Source organism: Phyllobates terribilis, unplaced genomic scaffold, assembly GCF_046119375.1.
Source record: "Phyllobates terribilis strain yellow unplaced genomic scaffold, ASM4611937v1 Scaffold_7__3_contigs__length_470593459, whole genome shotgun sequence".
Classification (NCBI taxonomy): Eukaryota; Metazoa; Chordata; class Amphibia; order Anura; family Dendrobatidae; genus Phyllobates; species Phyllobates terribilis.
The window spans coordinates 78,674,269-78,698,399 of record NW_027362767.1 but is presented as its reverse complement, the minus strand read 5'-3'; the positions used below and the strand labels follow the sequence as shown (position 1 = coordinate 78,698,399).

General features: G+C 44.9%; 1 protein-coding gene across 2 annotated transcripts in view; it reads left to right on the top strand.

Moving 5' to 3' along the window:
* Window positions 1–3,414: 3,414 nt before the first annotated feature.
* Window positions 3,415–24,131, top strand: part of SPTBN5 (spectrin beta, non-erythrocytic 5) — a 466,593-nt gene continuing 445,876 nt past the window's right edge. For both annotated transcript variants that reach the window (XM_073638836.1, XM_073638835.1), the window contains exons 1-2: window positions 3,415–3,554; window positions 22,128–22,254. In XM_073638836.1, the coding sequence (XP_073494937.1) occupies window positions 22,135–22,254 (120 nt within the window). In that variant the 5' untranslated portion in view covers window positions 3,415–3,554; window positions 22,128–22,134. The remainder of the gene's footprint in view (window positions 3,555–22,127; window positions 22,255–24,131) is intronic.

Below are 24,131 nucleotides of genomic sequence, written 5' to 3'. Positions count from 1 at the left end.
ACAAGCAAAGCAGAGCAAAACTGCAGATGCGGTGAACAAGCAAAGCAGAGCAAAACCCACAGATGCGGTGAACAAGCAAAGCAGAGAAAAAACGCAGATGCGGTGAACAAGCAAAGCAGAGCAAAACCCGCAGATGCGGTGAACAAGCAAAGCAGAGCAAAACTAGCAGATGCGGTGAACACACAAAGCAGAGCAAAACCGCAGATGCGGTGAACTAGCAAAGCAGAGCAAAAGCCGCAGATGTGGTGAACAAGCAAAGCAGAGCAAAACCGCAGATGCAGTGAACAAGCAAAGCAGAGTAAAACCCGCAGATGCGGTGAACAAGCAAAGCAGAGTAAAAGCCGCAGATGCGGTGAACAAGCAAAGCAGAGCAAAACTGCAGATGCGGTAAACAAGCAAAGCAGAGAAAAACCCGCAGATGCAGTGAACAAGCAAAGCAGAGTAAAACCCGCAGATGAGGTGAACAAGCAAAGCAGAGCAAAACCGCAGATGCAGTGGGCAAGCAGAGCAAAGCAAAACCCGCAGATACGGTAGACAGGGCTCTGTTCACATGGAACAGACTGGAAAACACAAGAAGATAGCTGGAACACAGGAGTTAGATACAGAGGGAGGGAAACAGAACGAGCAGAACCAGATACACACAAGGTACTTACAATGAAGTAACGAGTGGACACAAAACTCACAAACAGAAGTACAGAGACAACGAGTTGGAGTTAGGTGCAGGTTCAGATACTGCAGGAAAGAGGGAAGATACAGACATAGAGACAAACAAGTAACGGACTAGGACACTGTTCAGACAGGATCTGAACCAGGAACAAGATACAGGAACGAGCCTGGGAACTCAGCCCCCAGGGTGGCAGAAACTGACTAGAAGTCACAGGTAGAGGTAGAGGCCCTGGGTACTCAGCCCCCAGGGTGTCGGACAGACTAGAGTCAGGACAGGACCAGGCAACTCACAGTTGCACAGAACAGACTGTAAGAAAGTGTTGCTCAGGCACCTCCTACTGGGTGGAGGGGGTTTAAGTATCCAGTGACTCACAGCAATAGGCTGGGGACGCATTAGAACTGCGCACACTGTAGCTTTAAGAATTAGAAAGCAACAGCGCCGACGCCCTAAGCCAGCAGAGAAGAGACATAAAAACAGCCGGTACTGGAGCAAAAGTGTGCATCCTGGCCTGAAAGGTAAGATTGCGGTCTTGCATGGTGGGAGATGGTAAGCCATGCAAGCACGCCGCCAGGGATGTTACAGTCTGTCTGGTTTTACATGAAGAGACAGAAGGATTTATGCAAGCGACATCCATAGAAGATTTGTGGTTAGTTCTGCAAGATGTTTGGACCAAGTTCCTTCAAAAACTGTGTCCAAATGTACCTAGAAGTGAAACTTTCAAAAAGTCATTCTCACATGGGTTGTCAAAGTAAGTACCGTATTTTTCGGACTATAAGACGCACTTTTTTCCTCCAAAATTTTGGAGGAAAGTGGGGGGTGCGTCTTATAGTCCAAATACTATCTCCCTATATATACTGTGGCTCTGCGTGGTAGGAGGTCTGGGGGAGCAGCAGCGGGGGATCAGAGGGGCACAGGAGGCAGCAGCCGACTGCTGCAGCCTGCGCTGTGCCCGCTACTAAAGAAAATGAATATTCCCTGCTCCCCACCCCTATGGGCGTGGGGAGCAGGGAATATTCATTTTCCTTAATAGCCGGCACACTGTACCGCAGCGTATGCTTGGCACTCCTTGAGCCCCCATCCTGCTGCCCACAAAAAAAATAAACAATCATACTCACCTCCTCTCTCCTCCAGCGCTGTTCCTCTCTGCTGCTGACACTCTCACTGTGTCAGCCGCGCATGGCAGGGCGCGCATGGTGCCCCTGCCATGCGCCCTCACACAGTATGAGAGGGCGCACACTGTACCGCAGCGCGGCTCCTGCGGCCCTCTGCGGTCTGTGTGCCCGATATTAAAGCTCATGAATATTCCCTACAACCCACTCCCATGGGTAATAGTGAATATCCATGATCTTTAATAGCAGGCACGCTGACCGCAGAGCGCAGCAGAAGCCACGCTGCAGTACAGTGTGCGCGCTCTCAGACTGTGTGAGGGCGCATGGCAGGGATGCCATGCGCGGCTCACACAGTGAGAGTGTCAGCAGCAGAGCGGGACAGCGCTGGAGGAGAGAGGAGGTGAGTATGATTGTTTAGTTTTTTTTGTGGGCAGCAGGATGGGGGCTCAAGGGGTGCCAACCATACCAGGATGGGGGCTCAAGGGGTGCCATACATACCAGGATGGGGGCTCAAGGGGTGCCATACATACCCGAATGGGTGATCAAGGGGTGCCATGCATACCAGGATGGGAGCTCAAGGGGTGCCATACATACTAGGATAGGTGATCAAGGAGTGCCATACATACCAGGATGGGGATCAGGGGGGTGCCATGCATACCATGATGGGGTATCAAGGGGTGCCATGCATACCAGGATGGAGGAATCAAGGGGTGCTATGCATACCAGGATGGGGATGAGGGGGGCCATACATACCAGGATGTGTGATCAAGAGGTGCCATGCATATCTGGATGGGGGCTCAAGGGGTGCCATACATACCAGAATGGGGGATCAAGAAGTGCCATGCATACCAGGATGGAGAATCAAGGGGTGCCATGCATACCAGGATGGGTGATCAAGGGGTGCCATGAAAACTAGGATGGGGATCAGGGGGTGCCATGCATACCAGGATGGTAGATCAAAGGGGTGCCATGAATACCAGGATAGGGGATCAAGGGGTGCCATGCATTCCCGGATGGGGATGAGGGCCACGTATACCAAGGTGGGATGGGGGCCACGTATACCAGGAAGGAGGGGCCATACATACCAGGATGGGGGATATTAACAGAATTGGGGGACATTAGCCCAATACCAGTGTCAGCAGCTGACTCCCTCCCCTATAACAGGGCATCATGACCACATTTTTTGCTTAAATATTTTGTTTCCTATTTTCCTCCTCTAAAACCTAGGTGCATCTTATCGTCCGGTGAGTCTTATAGTCCGAAAAATACGGTACTCATCGGGGTCTTGGAGATCCATGGTTTTTATTTTATTTTGTCTGGTGACTGAAATAGAAGTTGAGAAGGGAAGTTCCTCTAACAGATCTCATTTTCTGTCCGTCCCTTCATGTTTCTTATACTCTATATTTAAAACATCTTGTATAAAGAAGTTAATGATCTGTGATTATGTATCTGTGGTGGTGTATAGATAATACAGTTTTCTTATGAGATGCCCTTTTTTCCCCTCAACACATGAAATCTATTCTTTTCCATAAATCTGAAATATAAACTTGTTAGTGTGAACTTTATACCAATGCGCTGATGAATCTTTCCTGATCTGAGAAATGAAACCTTTGTATTTAGGTTGTAAATGCCTTTCCTCCATAACTCCACTCAAAGGTCATTCCACCTTCCTAGTTTAATTGTGAAAAACACCCATCCATTCTCACCCAGCTCTGGTGCCTGGAAGAGACTGAAGTGACGAGACAACTTACACGACAGGTTGCCGAATCTCCACACCCGTAAGTTCTTAACTTTCTCTTTTTTTTTTTAATTAGCAATATTATATATATATACAACAAGGGGATCTGATCACATTTAGAAATAAGTTCTTAATTGCATTTTTCAGTAGTGTAAATAAATATGAGAATACAGTGTATGTATTTATGTGAGACCAATGGATACAGATAGAGGTATACGGCTTCAGGCAGTGATGTTATTACTATTGCATTGTATCATCCACATTACAGATGCAAGTTCTTGCCCAACTTCAGGTTTTATGACCCAAAGTATCAATATCATAAGGATCTATAATTTATCAAATCAGGTTGCAATGAGGCCAGAATATGTGACCATAATACAGATGCTAAAATACCTCTACATTACAGCTGTCTGAATGAGGCCTATGTAAGAGTTCATGAAAGTTTTTTTTACTCTTGTTTTCTTCAATGCATGTATTTTGGGCTAAAAATAGTTTTTGCCATTGGGATTAATGAAAAAAATGTGCACCATTTTGCCTTCTTTGTTGCACTGTATGATGCTGGCTGAAGAATGGGTAAACTGGGAATCAGTCAGCCCGCTATGGTTAGTTTGTAACTCTCTTGTCAGTCTTTTTCTGAGCTCCTCTCAGCTGACTTCTCACTACATACCTCATGAAAGTTGAATGTGCAAATAAGCAAAGAACCTAATAAATCCAAACTGTGCACAATTTAAAAAAAAAACAATTGCAAAAATGATTTTTAGCCCCAAATCCATGCATTTTAAGCAAAAAAAAAACTGTCTAGAAAAGTGCACAACCCTTTTACTGTAAAAGCTGGCACTCTTTCTCTTTTCAAAATGGGTTTCCAGGATTATAAAAGCATGGCTTCCTTCTTGCAGAAACTGTGTCCACATGTCCAAGCTGTGTGTGTGGTATTGTAGTTTATCCACTTTACCTTTAATGGAGCTGTGCTCTAATCAGGGGCGTAACGACCGCAGTTGCAGAGGTCGCGACTGGACCCATGTAGGTGGGCGCTCACCGACACCAACACAAACTTCAACTGGATGTGCATCTTTGGACGCACATTCAGCTGAAATCTATCACAGTGCAGAGACCCGTCAGGTCCATGCGCAGCAATACACGCTGCCGGACAATCAGAGGCCAGCAGCTGACGTTGACGTGCATGTGACTGGGGGCGCATGGCAGTGACGTCATGTTATCCTGTCGCTTGCACGCTAAAGTCAGCTGCCAGCTTCATAAGAGGATGCTGTGTGGTGGGGGAGCAGATGGGAGGTGAGTATAATTGTTTATTTTTTCTATGCATTAAAGAACTGCGGCATAACTGGGGACATATATTAGAATTGGGTATATACAGTACAGACCAAAAGTTTGGACACACCTTCTCATTTAAAGATTTTTCTGTATTTTCATGACTATGAAAATTGTACATTCAGACTGAAGGCATCAAAACTATGAATTAACACATGTGGAATTATATACTTAACAAAAAAGTGTGAAACAACTGAAAATATGTCTTATATTCTAGGTTCTTCAAAGTAGCCACCTTTTGCTTTGATGACTGCTTTGCACACTCTTGGCATTCTCTTGATGAGCTTCAAGAGGTAGTCACCGGAAATGGTCTTCCAACAATCTTGAAGGAGTTCCCAGAGATGCTTAGCACTTGTTGGTCCTTTTGCCTTCACTCTGCGGTCCAGCTCACCCCAAACCATCTCGATTGGGTTCAGGTCTGGTGACTGTGGAGGCCAGGTCATCTGGCGTAGCACCCCATCACTCTCCTTCTTGGTCAAATAGCCCTTACACAGCCTGGAGGTGTGTTTGGGGTCATTGTCCTGTTGAAAAATAAATGATGGTCCAACTAAACGCAATCCGGATGGAATAGCATGCCGCTGCAAGATGCTGTGGTAGCCATGCTGGTTCTGTGACGCCTCTTACTCGAAAAGCCCTTTTCTTTACCCTGGGAGATGGGGGACTCTAAGTCGGGTCCTGTGATGGAGAGATGGGGTGCAGCCGTGGCCCAGACCTGACCCATGCTCAGGGCTGTCACATTAAAAAGGATGGTGTGGGCTTATCCGGGTTGAGTGGCTGATTTACGACTACGCCACCTGTGGCACCTGGTGAAGGCCACCAGCGCCGCTGCAGTCCGCTGAGGCATGGTGTTATGGCGGCCAAAGTTATTGCTACTCCCCACAGGCGGAGCAAGGCCTCAGGGCAGAGGGACAGGATGAAGGGGGTAGTAGTAGAGGAAAACGGACGCCGCGTCGTGCGGTGTAGCGCAGAATAAACAGTCCGGAGGCCATAGGGGTGAACTTCCAAGGCTTTACTCACTTTAGAGATGGCAGAAGGAAGGCGACTCCCTGCTCCCCGCGGAGTCCTGCGGTCACCAGGGACGGGGGTCCGACAACCTCCGAGTAAGTCCAGCATTCAATCGGGACCCTACACCAGAGTGTTCCTGAACTACAGACCGAATCCTTTCCTGTCCGTGTGTGTGCAAATAGGCCGGGACTCCCTCTGAGCTCCTCTCAGAACAAGGGCACGGGTGGCAGCTCCGCTCCGTCCGGTACCCGGTGGGATCCTCTGGGCCTACCGGGCTTTCCCGACCAGGACATGAAGTAGCAAGGTCGGGTGTCGGGGGCCGGTACCCCTCTTGCAGCCGGACTCCCTCTGAATATATCAGCATGGCGAGGACAGGTGGCGTACACCGCTCCGTCTGCATCCTGCCTGGGATCCATTTGCTGTGGAGCCACACTCTTAAGCTCCGGGCCTTCTTGGTCCTGGTCCTTGGCCGGGTTGAGACATTCCTGGTCTACAACCTGCCCCTCGTCCCAAGGCCAGGGTACGAAGGCTGTGTCTCCATCCGATGCAGGCCCACACAGGATCTGCGCTCCGGGAGGGAGGTCACAGTTACACACAGTATTTGACAGAACAAAGAACCAAGACCAAAGATGGCTTTTTATTAAATATGAAATTTAAAGTGTAACTGACTTGTAGGTCCTCCACCCTCAACCACTAACTGGTTCCCCTAACTCTTGGTTCCCCAGTCTCCCTGTAACCAGGGGAGCAGCAGCTAGTGCATACTAGCCCCCTCTGGTGGAGAAATGTGGTGTTGGATGCAAAGTTTGGGTCACGACTATCACACTGTTCTTACCTCAGAGGAGGAACACTACACTCCATTAAAGAAGTGCAGCATCCCTGTGGCGGTTGAACCCTCAGGGGCGCCACAGTTCAGTATGCCTTAAATTTTGAATAAATCCCCAACAGTGTCACAAGCAAAGCACCCCCACACCATCACACCTCCTCCTCCATGCTTCACGGTGGGAACTAGGCATGTAGAGTCCATCCGTTAACCTTTTCTGCGTAGCACAAAGACACGGTGGATGGAACCAAAGATCTCAAATTTGGACTCATCAGACCAAAGCACAGATTTCCACTGGTCTAATGTCCATTCCTTGTGTTCTTTAGCCCAAACAAGTCTCTTCTGCTTGTTGCCTGTCCTTAGCACTGGTTTCCTAGCAGCTATTTTACCATGAAGGCCTGCTGCACAAAGTCTCCTCTTAACAGTTGTTGAAGAGATGTGTCTGCTGCTAGAACTCTGTGTAGCATTGACCTGGTCTTTAATCTGAGCTGCTGTTAACCTGCAATTTCTGAGGCTGGTGACTCGGATAAACTTATCCTCAGAAGCAGAGGTGACTCTTGGTCTTCCTTTCCTGGGGCAGTCCTCATGTGAGCCAGTTTCTTTGTAGCGCTTGATGGTTTTTGCAACTGCACTTGGGGACACTCAAAGTTTTCCCAATTTTTCGCACTGACTGACCTTCATTTCTTAAAGTAATGATGGCCACTCGTTTTTCTTTACTTAGCTGCTTTTTTCTTGCCATAATACAAATTCTAACAGTCTATTCAGTAGGACTATCAGCTGTGTATCCACCAGACTTCTGCACAACACAACTGATGGTCCTAACCCCATTTATAAGGCAAGAAATCCCACTTGTTAAACCTGACAGGGCACACCTGTCAAATGAAAACCATTTCTGGTGACTACCTCTTGAAGCTCATCAAGAGAATGCCAAGAGTGTGCAAAGCAGTCATCAAAGCAAAAGGTGGCTACTTTGAAGAACCTAGAATATGACATATTTTCAGTTGTTTCACACTTTTTTGTTAAGTATATAATTCCACATGTGTTAATTCATAGTTTTGATGCCTTCAGTATGAATGTACAATTTTCATAGTCATGAAAATACAGAAAAATCTTTAAATGAGTAGGTGTGTCCAAACTTTTGGTCTGTACTGTATGTATCCCAAGATGGGGCCTAGGATGGGGGATATATATACAAGGATGGGGCCCAGGCAGGATAAGGGACATGTATATCAGGATGGTAGAGATATAGAGCAGGATGGAGCCCAGGATAAGGGGTATATATACCAGGAGGGGAGATATATATACCAGGATGGGTCCCAGGATAAGGGGCATATATTACCAAAATGAGGGATATAGATACCAGGATGGAGCCCAGGATATGGGACATATACCAGGATTGGAGATATACAGTGGTGTGAAAAGGTGTTTGCTCTTTCCTGATTTCTTATTCTTTTGCATGTTTGTCACACTTAAATGTTTCAGATCACAAAACAAATTTAAATATTAGACAAAGATCACACAAGTAAACACAAAATACAGTTTTTAAATGAAGGTCTTTATTATTAAGTGAAAAATAAATCCAAACTTACAGGGCAGTGATTGCCCCCTGTGAAGATCTGAGGTTGTGGTTTGCAATAATCACCTAGGCAGGTTAATGATGCAGCAATATTTTATTCTTTACATCCAAGGTTTTACAACAACTCCAGGTAAATGGACAAAATACAATGCTCTCAGTCCACAAGTTCCCAACCTGGAATCGGTAGTTCCACTGACCTTGGAACAAGGCGATACTCACTGTCTCCCAACTTTTGGTTGGCCCACAGATTTCATATCTCCAGCCAGTATAGCCTGTATTCACATTCCACGTTCCTCCAGACAACAGATAAAACAATAGAAGCACGGATATCCAATAGCAATAATCCCTAAGAAAGTTAATCAAATCCAGACAACATATCCCACAACTGTAGCACATTTATCCTGCCCAGTCGGCAACTGATCTCAAAACTCCATAAGCCATCCATCCATGGGCTCCAGTACCTCAGCCTAGATCCTATCCCTTCAACATCATTCCACCAACTCCCTGACTAAATGTGGCTTCTCTTTCTCCCTCCCTGGGATCAGCCCCCTGAATGGTCATAACTGTTCACATCCTCCCCCTTAAGCATTTGCTTTTAGCTGAAAGAATGAAGAATATTCCAGGAGCCCTTCACCTGGGACTTCATGTAAGACACCCTGTGGTGATGGCTCCAGTGGGTCTACTGTCCCCATCCACACAATGGGACTAGTGGCTGTTAGAACAATGGCTTGTGGCCTCCTGAGATAATAATGAGTTTAATAGAATGATTGTTTTCCTTGATTCCCAATCTTGGGTCTGGCCTTATGTATGCTTACTGTCACTGAATGGAAGCATTGATTCCTGAGGCTAAACTGATGAGCAAACAAATCACTAATAAAACACAGCAAGCAAATCTCTAATAAAACAAAACAAGTAAATCACGAATAAAACACAATAATAAGATTGACGGAACCGGTGTTCAATGCTGGAAAAAGTCTGCATCCCTTAGAGCCGTGAATTCCACTCTACGTTCATTGGTCCAGTAGTCTTAGAACAAGGCCAGCTCCTCACACCCGCCCTTAAAACATAAATTAACTGTAGTTTATCACATCTTTAGGAAGCTGAGTTCAATTTCCCTATCCACGCACAGGCCTGATTACTGCCACACCTGTTCTCAATCAAGTAATCACTTAATTAGGACCTGCCTGACAAAGTAAACTAGACCAAAAGATCCTCAAAAGCTAGACGTCATGCTGCGATCCAAAGAAATTCATGTACAAATGAGAAGCAAAGTAATTGAGATCTATCAGTCTGGAAAAGGTTATAAAGCCATTTCTAAAGCTTTGGGACTCCAGCAAACCACAGTGAGAGCCATTATCCACAAATGGCAAAAACATGGAACAGTGGTGAACCTTCCCAGGAGTGGCTGGCCGACCAAAATTACCCAAGAGCACACTGACGACTCATCCAAGAGGTCACAAAAGACCCCACAATAACATCCAAAGAACTGCAGGCCTCACTTGCCACAGTTAAGGTCAGTGGTCATGACTCCACCATAAGAAAGAGACTGGGCAAAAATGGCAGGCATGGCAGAGTTCCAAGACGAAAACCACTGCTGAGCAAAAAGAACATAAAGGCTCGTCTCAGTTTTTCCAGAAAACATTGATGATCGCCAAGACTTTTGAGAGAATACTCTGAACTGATGAGACAAAATTTTAACTTTTTGGGAGGCGTTTGTCCCATTACATCTGGGGTAGTAGTAACACAGCATTTCAGAAAAGGAGCATCATACCAACAGTAAAATATGTTGGTGGTAGTGTGATGGTCTGGGACTGTTTTGCTGCTTCAGTACCTGGAACATTTGCAGTAGTATTGCTTTATCTGTTGTCTGGAGGAACGTGGAATGTGAATACAGGCTATACTGGCTGGAGATACGAAATCTGTGGGCCAACCAAAAGTTGGGAGACAGTGAGTATCTTCTGGTACAAAGGCAGTGGAACTACCGATTCCGGGTTGGGAACTTGTGGACTGAGAGCATTGTATTTTGTCCATTTATCTGGAGTAGTTGTAAAATCTTGGATGTAAAGAATAAAATATTGTTGCATCCTTAACCTGCCTAGGTGATTATTGCAACCCACAACCTCAGATCTTCACAGGGGGAAATCACTTTTTTCACACAGGGCCCTATAGGTTTGAATTTCCTTTACGCTTAATAATAAATACCTTTATTTAAAAACTGTATTTTGTGTTTATTTGTGTGCTCTTTGAAAGAGCAAACACCTTTTCACACCACTGTATATACCAGGATGGGTCCCAGGATAAGGGACATATATGCCAGGATGGGGGATATATACACCAGGATGGGTCCCAGGACAAGGGACATACAGTATATACCAGGATGGGGGATATATGCAACAGGATGGGTCCCAGGATAAGGGACATACAGTATATACCAGGATGGGCGGTATATAGACCAGGATGGGGCCCAGGATAAGGGACATATATACCTAATACCAGTTAAGATCCATAGAGATGTTTGTGAAAGAAGGCAGACATATTTTTCAAATCCTGTTTTAAACCAATGACCAAGTCTGTGAATTTGCTGCAGGTGTCAAAAGCAGTAATTTCAGTGCTACAGTGATATAATGGTCCTTGTTGAAAGGAAATCTGCATCCACACTAGTATTCACAAGCCATAACACTCAAAACAAATGAAATACAAGTAAAATTTATTACTGCGTCTTAGACCTCATTCATTAATTAATAGGCAGTGTGACATGCAGCAATTTTACAGGCGTTCCAGTCGCCCTGGACCTTTGGCGCACACATCACTGGAACAGGCTCTTGCTTATGGGAGCCAGCTGCTGACAGAATAGTATCTGATGTCTGTTGCTAATTTGATGGATGCAGTAATAAATTTTACGTAATTTGACTTGTTTAGCATTTCACAGATATTTTCTTTTGTGAATAGACATCTATAAGGAACATGTGCAGATATCCATTTTACACTGCAAAGCTGTAAGACAAGGAAAGTAGCACAGAGCTTTCCTAGCACACTTTGTTAAGCCAATTATTTTTTAGTTATTTTTTTATTATTTTTTATGTATATTATGCCCACCTTCATTAGGCTGGTCGAAGGGTATTGCTGCTGTAATCTTCAGACATCAGCCATAATCTTCTGGAGAACTCAGAAGCAAGTGTTTTTGTTAATATTTCTAAAATAGTCCACTACAGGGCAAATAGGCACCAGGGACTGAGCCGTGCTGGAGACTAGTAGGACAGGCGGGTCCCTGGCAGCTTCTCCTCACCCGCTGCCCTGGATTAACTGGTCTCTGCCTGCGTGCACGTATAGGAAGAGATCTGTCTATCCAGGGCAGGGGGTGGGGAGAAGCAACTGGGGACTCACTTGTCCAACTAGTCTCCAGTGCGTCTCCGTCGGCTATTAAAGTATATTTCTCTCTGAAACGCCGCAGTCAGTGTCTGACACATGCTGCCTGTGTATCAGGCAGCATGTATCAGCTGTCAGGTCCAAGTTATCAGAAATGTAGATAAGTCTTTGTCACAGAGATACCGCGACAGATGTTATGATCTGCAACTTGTACTAAGGAAAGAAAGAGGAAAGCTGTCCCTACAGTAAGACTAAGCTGAATCCCTACGATGTAGCGGGCTGCCTGTTCCTAGCGAACAGACCTGCCTTAGTCCTCGGCTAGTCTGAACGAAGACCTATAGCATATGGGGAGGGGTCCCTAAAAGAACTAAGGACTGGAACAAAAAGGGACACCTCCTAAACAGAGAAGTTGTTGCAGAACACAAAAAGACAAACTGACAAAAAGGTACAAGAGGTCCCAGAAGGACCAAGCGAACTGACAGAGATAGACACCCAAGCACCGGGCTAGAGAAACAGTCAAACAACACTGAAGTCCAGCAAAGCCAGAAGGGCGGAGCTGGAATATAAAGGCAGATGGTCACATGACCGCAAAACACAAGATGAAAAAGAACAAACAGGAGGGTTCTAACAATACCCCCTCTTTTAAGAGGATCCTCCGGATCCTCCAGGACCAGGCCTATCCGGAAACCTCTTGTGGAAAGCTTCAACAAGCCTAGGAGCAGAGACATCATCCGTCCTTACCCAGGAGTTATCTTCGGGACCGATACCCTTCCAGGAGACAAGATATTGTTATCTCCCTCTATGCCATCTAGAATTCAAGATACGAGAAATTTCATATTCGCCGTCTTCCAACTCAGGAGGAACTGTGACAGTGGAATCCCTATCTGATACATCAGCCTTTTTCAACAAGGAAACATGAAACACAGAATTAATCTCCCAGGAAGTAGGGACATCCAACCTAACCGCAGACTGGTTAACAACCTGAAGCACTTTAAATGGACCCACAAACTTAGGACCCAGTTTTTTAGAGGGAATCCTCAACCGCAGGTTCTTCGAGGACAACCAAACTATGTCACCCACAGTAAACAAAACCTCCTTACGTTTCCTGTCAAAATACTTCTTGGACTTCTTGTTAGCCTCTTGAAGGTTGCAACGTACATTAGTCCAAACTCTCTCCAAATCACCGGAAAAATTCTCCTCCTCCGGCACCGCCGACCCCAATTTGGAGAACGAACCAAAAGACGGATGTCTCCCAGTACAACAAAAAAAGGAGAACACCCAGCAGAGGAGGATGTATGATTGTTAAGAGCAAATTCTGCAAGCAAGAGGCAGAAACTCAGACCACACCTCTTGATTGTCCGCCACAAAACAACGCAAAAACTGTTCAACATCCTGGTTCTTTCTTTTAGTCTGTCCATTAGACTCAGGATGATACCCAGACGAAAATGACAAATGGACTCCCAACCTGTCACAAAAAGCACATCAAAAGCGAGCCACAAACTGAGGTCCTCTATTAGAAACAATATTCGTGGGAACGCCATGAAGCTTGACATTCTCCTTAACAAACGCCTTAGCGAGTGTCTTGGCGCAGGGCAACTTAATGAATGGAACCAAATGACACATCTTACTAAAACGGTCCACGACCACCCAGATGACAGTAAAACCCTCGGACACAGGAAGATCAGTAATAAAATCCATTGTGAGATGCGTCCAAGGCGCACTAGGAACCTCCAGAGGGCAAAGCAACCCCGCAGCAGGAGTATGTGAAGCCTTTGACCTAGCACACACCGTACATTGACGCACCCACTTGATGACTTCTTTCTGCCATCCAGGCCACCAAAAACTGCGACTGATAAGTCTCTTAGTCTCCGAAATTCCTGGATGACCTGCCAACCGAGACTCATGACACTCCACAAACAAATCTCTCCTAAAGGTTCTAGGCACGAACAACCTCCCATGGGGAGTGTTAGATGGAGCATCATCTTGAGCTTTCATAATCCCATTCTCCAAAACGGAGTCCAATGCCGCCACCACAACTCCTTTCTGTAAAATGCTCTCCTCCTCCTCCGCACCGACCGTAGGAGAGAAGCTGCGAGATAAAGCATCGGCTTTAACATTCTTAGTACCAGGGATATAGGTAACAGAAAAATGAAACCGAGAGAAAAAAAGTGCCCACCTAGCTTGACGGGCATTCAAGCGCTTGGCAGCATCCAGATAGATCAAATTCTTATGATCTGTGAAAACCTGAATAGGAAATCTAGCGCCTTCCAAAAAATGACGCCAATGTTCAAACGCAAGTTTAATAGCCAGCAACTCCCAATTTCCAACATCATAATTCAGTTCGGTTTCCGAAATTTTTTTCGAAAAGAAGGCACAACTCCACCCTTGTTCTCCTGAGACAAAACTGCTCCTTAACTCTTTCACTCAGACCAGCAAGAAATAAATATTTCAGCGCAGGATCATTCCATTTGACTTCTGAAGCCCACCTTCCAAAGTGTGTGCAATAATTTTCAACATCACCTGACCCCTGATTCAAACGCCTGAGTTCTGCCTCATCGGATGAGATTCGATCAGGATCATCATATAATTGTAAGCAGCAATCCTACAAGTCACAATCAACCCTTTAACGAGTTGATTGTGACTTGTAGGATTGCTGCTTCCAATAGCTGGCGCTATAGAGTACAAGTCCTCTTTTTCTCTGAAGAGGCAATTTGCATATTAAATTTCCCAGAGGAGCATTGCATGGCGAATAAGCCTCCTTACCTTGACATGCCAGAGTTGGTGTGTCACTCTCCATAAGGAGAAACGTTACCCGTTAGACCTCAGTCCAGAGCCTCTTACCTAGCCAAATCAGACCTCATACTTTGCACTGATGAGGGCCAACAGCCCGAAACACCGTGTCTGCAAATTGAGATTCTGATTTGGCTTTTATCCTAAGTCATATTGCACGACTCGTTAAAGGGTTGATTGTGACTTGTAGGATTCCTGCTTCCAATAGGTGGCGCTGTAGAGTACAAGTCCTCTTTTTCTCTGAAGAGGCAATTTGCATTCTACAGACCTTAAACACGGATCATTAGGTTGGAGAAAAAAGGCCCACCCCTGTGGTTCATTGCGCAAAAGTGACATAATAAAACCAATGCACTGTGATTCATTCCCAGAGGACCTTGGTCTCAAATGAAAATATAACAAGCAAGCATTTTTAAAGGAAAAAAAATCTTGCTGTTTACCATAAAAAACATCAGGCAGTCCTACCTTGGGTTCCACAAAATGCGCTCCAGAACAGCTACTCACGTGTTGCTGGAGCTTGGCCACCTCCATAGACCATCCTTGCAAGCGTTGAGCCAAATCCTGGACGGAAACCATACTGATCCCCGAATTTCTTTCCTTTTAGATTTTTGGGTTGGACTTACTGTTATGATCTGCAACATGTACTAAGGAAAGAAAGAGGAAAGCTGTCCCTACAGTAAGACTGATCTGAATTCCTACGATGTAGCGGGCTGCCTGTTCCTAGCTAACACACCCGCTGTAACATCCCTGGCGGCGTGCTGGCATGGCTTACCACCTCCCACCATGCAAGACCCCCATCTTACCTATCAGTCCTGGCTGTACACTTTGCTCCAGTATCTGCTGTGTGCATGTCTCTTGTCTGATTGTTTAGGGCGGCGGCGCGGTTACTGTCTGATTCTTATAGTTACTGTGCGCGAACTCCTTATGTGTCCCCAGCCTATTGTTGTGAGTCACTGGATACTTAAACCCCCTCCACCCAGTAGGAGGGGCCTGAGCAACACTTTCTTTCAGTGTGTTCTGTGCAACTGAGTTGCCGGGTCCTGTCCTGTATCTTGTCTGTTTCACCACCCTGGGGGCTGTATACCCAGGCCCGTTACCTGTATCTGGAACTTCTAGTCTATTTCCGCCACCCTGGGGGCTGAGTTCCCAGGCTCATTCCTGTATCTTCTTTCTGGTTCAGTTCCTGTCTGAACAGTGTCCTAGCCCGTTACTTGTTTGTCTCTATGTTCGTATCTTCCCTTTTCCTGCAGTGTCTGAACCTGCACCTAACTCCAATTAGTTATCTCTGTACATCTGTTTGTGAGTTTAGTGTTCACTCTCTACTTCATTGTAAGTACCTTGTGTGTATCTGTTCTGCTTGTCTACCGCACCTGCGGGTTTTGCTCTGCTCTGCTTGTCTACCCCATTTGCGGGTTTTGCTCTGCTCTGCTTGTCTACCGCATCTGCGGGTTTTGCTCTGCTCTGCTTGTCTACCGCACTTGCGGGTTTTGCTCTGCTCTGCTTGTTTACCGCACCTGCTGGCTTTGCTCTGCTTTGCTTGTCTACCGCACCTGCGGGTTTTGCTTTGCTCTGCTTTGCTTGTCTACCACACCTGCGGGTTTTGCTTTGCTCTGCTTGTCTACCGCACTTGCGGGTTTTGCTCTGCTTTGCTTGTCTACCGCACCTGCGGGTTTTTCTCTGCTCTGCTTGTCTACCGCACCTGTGGGTTTTGCTCTGCTCTGCTCGTTTACCGCACCTGTGGGTTTTGCTCTGCTCTGCTTGTTTTCCGCACCTGCAGCTCTGTTCCTGTATCCCAGTCTATACTGGTCCCTATCCTGCCTGCGTTCCTACCTGCCAGTACCCACCTGTCTGCATACCAGCCGTGCCTGCCAGTACCCACCTATCTGCATACCAGCTGTGCCTGCCAGTACCCACCTGTCTGCATACCAGCCGTGCCTACCTCTACCCACCTGTCAGTATGCCAGCCAGACTTGTCTGTTGCTGCATTCCCCGGTGTGGGTCAACAGCTGTGACCGGGGTCTGACCTGGAGTAGCACCTGGTCCCTCTGCTCGGTTCCTCCCTGGTTCACGGAGTCGACTGAGCCAACATGCGACCTTGGTCGGACCGAGTTGATACTTAGTCACGCCCCTCCAGGCACTCCTCGGTTCATGGTCCAATGGGATCACTAACCACGCTCATGCCAGTCAGTCTGGGCGTGTGCGTAACACCCGCCTTAGTCCTCGGCTAGTCTGAATGACGACCTATAGCATAAGTGGAGGGGTCCCTAAAAGAACTAAGGACTGGAATAAAAGGGACACCTCCTAAACAGAGAAGTTGTTGCAGAACACAAAAAGACAAACTGACAAAAAGGTACTAGAGATCCCAGAAGGACCAAGCAAGCTGACAGACATAGGCACCAAAGCACCTGGCTAGAGAAACAGTCAAACAACACTAAAGTCCAGCAAAGCCAGAAGGGTGGAGCTGGAATATAAAGGCAGATGGTCACATGACCGCAAAACACAAGATGAAACAGAACAGAAGGGTTCTAACACCAGAAGATCATGGTGTCTCGTTTCATGAACTCCTGCACTAATTAGAACTGCTTCACCATCTTATTAAACATTCCAGGTTTTTTCCTTGCTGGCAGTGCAAGGGTTAATCAGTTCAGTTGATCTCCTGGAGCTCTCCATCCTGAATTGTCTCAGCTGTTCAGTGTTGGCCACTCCTCTCTGGTATATATGCTTCCCACTGGCACTTGAGAATTGCCAGTGATAGTTCTTAGTGCCTGGTTAGGAGTTGGAGGTGAAGTTCAGTGATTGGAGTTGGCGGTTGGAGAATTGTTCTGCAAATTTCTGTGCGGAATTTGTTTCTATGTTCATCCTCATCCTCTCCTATTTGGTTTCACCTACCTTACCCCCCCCTGTGTTCCACTCTGGTGTTTGGTGAGTGTATTTGATATGAATTTAGTTTTTTATTTATCCCTGTCTGTCTTTTCTTGTCTGTATGGTTAGTGGTATCCTATACACTTCAGTTTCCCACTACCCTGGGTGGGGGAGGGAACAGATAAGGATTAAGATAGGAGCATAGCAAGGTACGTGACCCCGGCATCTCCACCTTCAGGAATAATCCAGGGGAGAGGGATAGACTAGAATGCCCCTAGTTCGAGGGTTCGGGTAGGTGCCCGCAGTCCCTAGTCACTACGTGACAGTCCTATAGCACATAAGAATATCTCATTCCTGATCCTTTATTGTGAATGTAATATTATGGAGCCTAAAAGAGTTGTGACCTTTTGCCAGGAAAACTATATTGACTCTTTTTATGCTTTTTCTAGGTCTCATGCGGGTTGGATATTTAAGTTTTTTTATATTTAATCCCCAATAATGGGAAATCCTTTAGCTTGTAACACAATATCACATTCTTCAGCTAGCTTTCCCTACTTTACATCCCAGGCACATTAACAACTGAAGTCCCATGGGGGACTTATTAGGATAACTTTCCAAGGGCTGAGGGGAAAGATACATTGATGCCAGTGATGATGATTCACAGGAATTTTTAAAAGACAGGTTAAAAGGTCTTTTCTGATAATGAGCCATTTTGTTCACTTATTATTAACACTGGATGGAAATATAGAATGTATATTTGATAGGGTTTTACTCCTATACATTTTGCAAAATATTCAGCAGAGCACAAGTTCTAAAAGAATACTTTATTAATAGATGTATCCCTGCAACTTAGATCTTTTTGAAGCTGTAAAAGTGAAAAATATTACATTTTAAAGGAACATTCCCAACTACAAGATCCTATCCCAATATGTAGTAGGTATAATAATAATAATAATAATAATAATAATAATAATGATAATATTAGCGAATACCTCCAATTAAAAATGTAGTATAGTTCTTCTGATTAGTTATGTATCTTTCTTCATGTGCAGGCATTGCAGTAGCTTAGGTATCCATGGTTACGATCACTAACAACTAACTAACTAACTAACTGTCACTATATGAGTGGTCGTAACCATGGATAATTAACTAAGCTACTGCATTGCCCTGCACATGGGGTAAGCGACATGGCGAATCAGAAGAAATATACTACATTTCTAATTGGGGGTATTTGCTAATGTTATTATTATTACACCTACTTACATATTGGGATAGGATCTTGGAGATGGGAATATCCATCTCATGAAGAAGCTTCACATCTAGGTCCAGTAGTGAATGTGGAAGTTGTGAAACTACTTCTTGCAATAGGACAGTGATGTCACATAAAGGAAAAGTATACTTTCATGATCTGTTTGTTTTATTGCAGTTAAAAATAATAATAATAATAATAAAAATATATTTATATGGGTACAGTATATATATATTGTAAGGTGGCTAATGGTCGCATAGTCGATGGGATATATGTGTCACAGAGATGGCTGTCCTCTGTGATGTAACCCAGAGTGTTTCTTTAGTGCAACATAAGCACTAAGAGGCTGTTTGGTGCACCTGAGACCGGGTTATGGGTAGTTTGGAGAGTTGGGCTGGTCCAGCTACCCACATACCTCACCTCTGGGTGTTGTTAACAGCCTATAAAATGGAGGCCATTGTTTGGCACATGGTCTGTGTGTTTAGAGGGAGAAGGCCTCCCGTGTGTTGTCTCCAGACTGAGCTGTGCGCTGGATGCTTACCAGCCTGTGTGACCACAGGACTGGCTAACCAGAAACTTTGCTTAAAGGACTGTTTTCTTTGTTTTTGCCTGCACTAAAGGCTGTTTGTATTTTGCTTTTGACCGGTTTATGAAGCTAATAAACCTTTATGGACATTTAAATGAAAATGCTTCCTGTTTGCCTCTCGACGCACTCAAGTGAGCAAAAACCCTACAATACATATATATATATGTATATATACATATACAGTATAGCAACATTGCATATAGTGCTAAGAGGGATTTTCCATCTTTTATAGGATAAGTGATAAGTTGCTGATCTCTGGAGGTCTTATTGCTGCAACCCCTACCATTCCTGAGAAGGGATCACGGGATGCACATGCACACAACCACTCCGTTCATTGTCTATGGGACTGCTGGAAATAGGGTCCAGCAGTAGGGCCCACAATGATCAGCAAGTTATCACCAATCTTGTGGACAAATGTTAACATGATAATATGGAAATAACCCTTTCAGACTGGGCTACACGACGACTTTGACGCCGACACCTGTCGCACAAACAAAAGTTTGCTAGGTGTCGCTGCTACATTGCAGTGCAATACATTTGAATGGGGTTGTATTGTGACCACATTGACTTGTATTGCGTTGCAATGTAACAGCGCTACCTAGCAAACTTTGTCCAAAACGTTTCTGCCAAAGTCGCCGTGTCACTCCAGCCATATGATTTTTATTTGTATGACAATCCAGAAAGTCAAAGTAACACTTCTGTCTGTACCCCGACCTTCTTCAGACAAATACATTGAGTTTTACATATGGGCATGTTGTATAAATGCTACAGAATAATAGCAGCTCCTGGTGCAATGGAGGGGAGGCGCAGTTTTCTTTGTCCTCTCTGTAGCGCGTATACAGCAAGCCCTTCTGCAACACACAATCCGTTTGTCTGAAGAAGGTCTGGAGTACTGACCGAAAGGTTACTTTGACTTTGTTGATTGTCATACAAATAAAATCATACAAATCATATAATTACTTTGAGAGTGCTGGGTAGTTTTTTACTACACTTTAGGATTGAATTGGAACTCTTCGCCTGCACCCACCGTATAGGAGTGCCGTGTATCCTCCATTATTTCTCATAAACAATAGGTTAATAGGAATGCTGTGTATCCTCCATTGTTTCTCATACAGAATGGGCTACTAGGAGTGGTGTGTATCCTCCATTGTTTCTCATACAGAATAGGCTAATAGGAGTGCTGTGTATCCTCCATTGTTTCTCATACAGAATAGGCTAATAGGAGTGCCCTGTATCCTCCATTGTTTCTCATACAGAATAGGCTAATAGGAGTGCCGTGTATCCTCCATTGTTTCTCATACAGAATAGGCTAATAGGAGTGCCGTGTATCCTCCATTGTTTCTCATACAGAATAGGCTAATAGGAGTGCCGTGTATCCTCCATTGTTTCTCATACAGAATAGAGTAATAGGAGTGCCCTGTATCCTCCATTGTTTCTCATACAGAATAGGCTAATAGGAGTGCTGTGTATCCTCCATTGTTTCTCATACAGAATAGGCTAATAGGAGTGCCCTGTATCCTCCATTGTTTCTCATACAGAATAGGCTAATAGGAGTGCCGTGTATCCTCCATTGTTTCTCATACAGAATAGGCTAATAGGAGTGCCGTGTATCCTCCATTGTTTCTCATACAGAATAGGCTAATAGGAGTGCCGTGTATCCTCCATTGTTTCTCATACAGAATAGGCTAATAGGAGTGCCGTGTATCCTCCATTGTTTCTCATACAGAATAGGCTAATAGGAGTGCCGTGTATCCTCCATTGTTTCTCATACAGAATAGGCTAATAGGAGTGCCCTCTATCCTCCATTGTTTCTCATGCAGAATAGGCTAATTGGAGTGCTGTGTATCCTCCATTGTTTCTCATACAAAGTAGAGTAATAGGAGTGCTGTGTATCCTCCATTGTTTCTCATACAGAATAGGCTAATAGGAGTGCCGTGTATCCTCCATTGTTTCTCATACAGAATAGGCTAATAGGAGTGGTGTGTATCCTCCATTGTTTCTCACACAGAATAGGCTAATTGGAGTGCTGTGCATCCTCCATTGTTTCTCATACAGAATAGAGTAATAGGAGTGCTGTGTATCCTCCATTGTTTCTCATACAGAATAGGCTAATAGGAGTGCTGTGTATCCTCCATTGTTTCTCATACAGAATAGGCTAATAGGAGTGCCCTGTATCCTCCATTGTTTCTCATACAGAATAGGCTAATAGGAGTGCCGTGTATCCTCCATTGTTTCTCATACAGAATAGGCTAATAGGAGTGCTGTGTATCCTCCATTGTTTCTCATACAGAATAGGCTAATAGGAGTGCCCTGTATCCTCCATTGTTTCTCATACAGAATAGGCTAATAGGAGTGCCGTGTATCCTCCATTGTTTCTCATACAGAATAGGCTAATAGGAGTGCTGTGTATCCTCCATTGTTTCTCATACAGAATAGGCTAATAGGAGTGCCCTGTATCCTCCATTGTTTCTCATACAGAATAGGCTAATAGGAGTGCCGTGTATCCTCCATTGTTTCTCATACAGAATAGGCTAATAGGAGTGCCGTGTATCCTCCATTGTTTCTCATACAGAATAGGCTAATAGGAGTGCCCTGTATCCTCCATTGTTTCTCATGCAGAATAGGCTAATTGGAGTGCTGTGTATCCTCCATTGTTTCTCATACAAAATAGAGTAATAGGAGTGCTGTGTATCCTCCATTGTTTCTCATACAGAATAGGCTAATAGGAGTGCCCTGTATCCTCCATTGTTTCTCATATAGAATAGGTCAGAGTTTTGCTTACAATTGTTGCTACTGAAAATATTATGATGTTTAGAAATTGGACCCATTTAATCGTTTTATAACTTTCGTTTAATCCTGGTAAATATTGAGTAGTGTGAAAGAGAAACATTATATATACAGTAGTCAGGCCACAACTATAGCTACAAAAATCTGCTTCCACTCTCAGTGTTTTTCCGCCGTCTTCTTGCTCTGTTCAGTCTTTTCCTCTGGCAAGATACATCACAAAGTTTCTGTTTTTTTTTGTCTTTCTTTTAGCATCAAAATGGATGAAGAAGGAATGCACGAGTATGAAAAGGGCCATATCAAGAAACTGCAGGAGCAGCGCATGGCTATGCAAAAGAAGACATTTACTAACTGGATGAACAACATCTACAGAGAGAATGTAAATAAAATCTACTATACAATATCTGCTATTACACCTCATAAAGTATAGATCACCCCTTGTACATATCTAAAATGCACAGTGGGTGAAGGCATGTGTCCATCAATTGGAGATTTCTGCTTTAACCCAGATTACATGGTTATGAGCGACCACAGAACCTAAGGAGCATCCTGGACGGAGGGAATGCAAAATATTCCAATCATTTTCATTAGCTACACTGCTTACATAAAGCATCACAGCTTCACAGCTGAACTAAAAAAGTGTTTGTTTTTTTTCTTCTTGCTATAGATGTTTGGCGGTTTGTTTTCCGCAGGAAAATCCACAAAAAAAATCTGTTCTAAATTTCAATTGATTACCGGTAGGTGCAGTTTGTCATGCAAATATCCTTGGCCTTTTTCCCAGGTTTGCTGCAGAAATTTTTCACAGCAAAAATGCTGTACCCTTAAAAAAAAGTCTGTAATCATTCTGTGGCTGTGTATTCACACACTGACACGTTTACCGTGTATTTGCAGACCACATGTATGTCATTTACCTAGTTGCGGCCGTGTGCCGAGTAAATTCTTATGCGCTTCTGTCCAATAGAACATTGAGAGAAGTGGCCGAGATATCTAAGAGGTTAAACTGTTGTGATTGGCGCTACTTCTGATTATGACACTTGCTCTTGGGTGCCAGCTGTATAACACAGCTGGCACCTGCGCTGCATGGGGCAGGCTCAGCTCCTGAGCCCTCTTTATTTTACATGACTCCGGACTACATATTGATTTTTCTTTTTGTAGATGCTCTTCTTGGTATTGTAGATTTGTCCTATTCAAGGCCCTTCAATGCTGAGAGTCGTCCCTCAACCTTTCTAATATTGATGCCATCTCCTACAGACTGTCTATCAATTTATATTCTTGGCTATGTAGTAGTTTGAGGAACATACAATGTTTTGATCTCTTTTTATTACAATTTTTGGGAAGCTGCAGCGACTAAAAAACAGCAATTCTAGTGTTTACATTTTTTTTAGACCCTATAAGGGACTTAAAACTGAGATTGTTTGATCCACAGCACAGATCCACTGTAGTGAGCTGGCCGGCTCTGGCTGTTCTGTGATAATTGATATAGAGCCTGTTACAGAAGTGATTACACAGGATGATGTTGCCACCTTGTGGCCAGAGGTTGCACCTGCGCAGGGTGTGATGACAGAGAAAGAGACTGAGCCTCCTGTGTCCCGCCCTAGAGAGTCACGTGACCAAAGTGGGAAGCAGGAAAAAGCGCGCGAAGAGTCTGCTGTGGTCTGTGAAAAGAGCCAGGATGGTGTGCAGGCCCTCGTGTGTGGCGCAGGAGAGACTCTCAACGTGATTTCTTCTATCTAACACCATATCCTCGGAGCCTTCCCCAGCTTCTGCACTGCTGAAGGATTCAGCTGTTACACTCCCTGCTACTGGAGTGTGGACTACATAAGGGGACCCACCAGAGCTTCTATCCGGATCAGAGAGACTGGCGAGAGGCCGAAGTACCCCTTCCTTTCTTTCCGCGAATTCTGCTGTTCCTGTTTTTTTTCCGGCTGGGACGCCCTCCTGCAAAGACAGACAGGCCTGCGACGGGGGACACATCCTTCTGGAGTAAAGGACTGGTAACGTGTGAGTAGGGACAGTGAGGGTCAGCTTATCAGTACACGTTATTACTGTGCATATTTACGGTTGTCATTTATTGTTTTTCTTTGCTGTGTTAAAAATGTATACGAGTAAAGATACGGTTATCAAGATAGAGTCTGTGTGTGGGGATCTTGCTGGGCCAGATCATAGATACCAATGCGCGGCCTTGCCCGCGGTCACTTCATCTGGCGTAGTCGGCAGGATCTGTGACCAACAGGATTCCCACCCAGGCCATGTGTA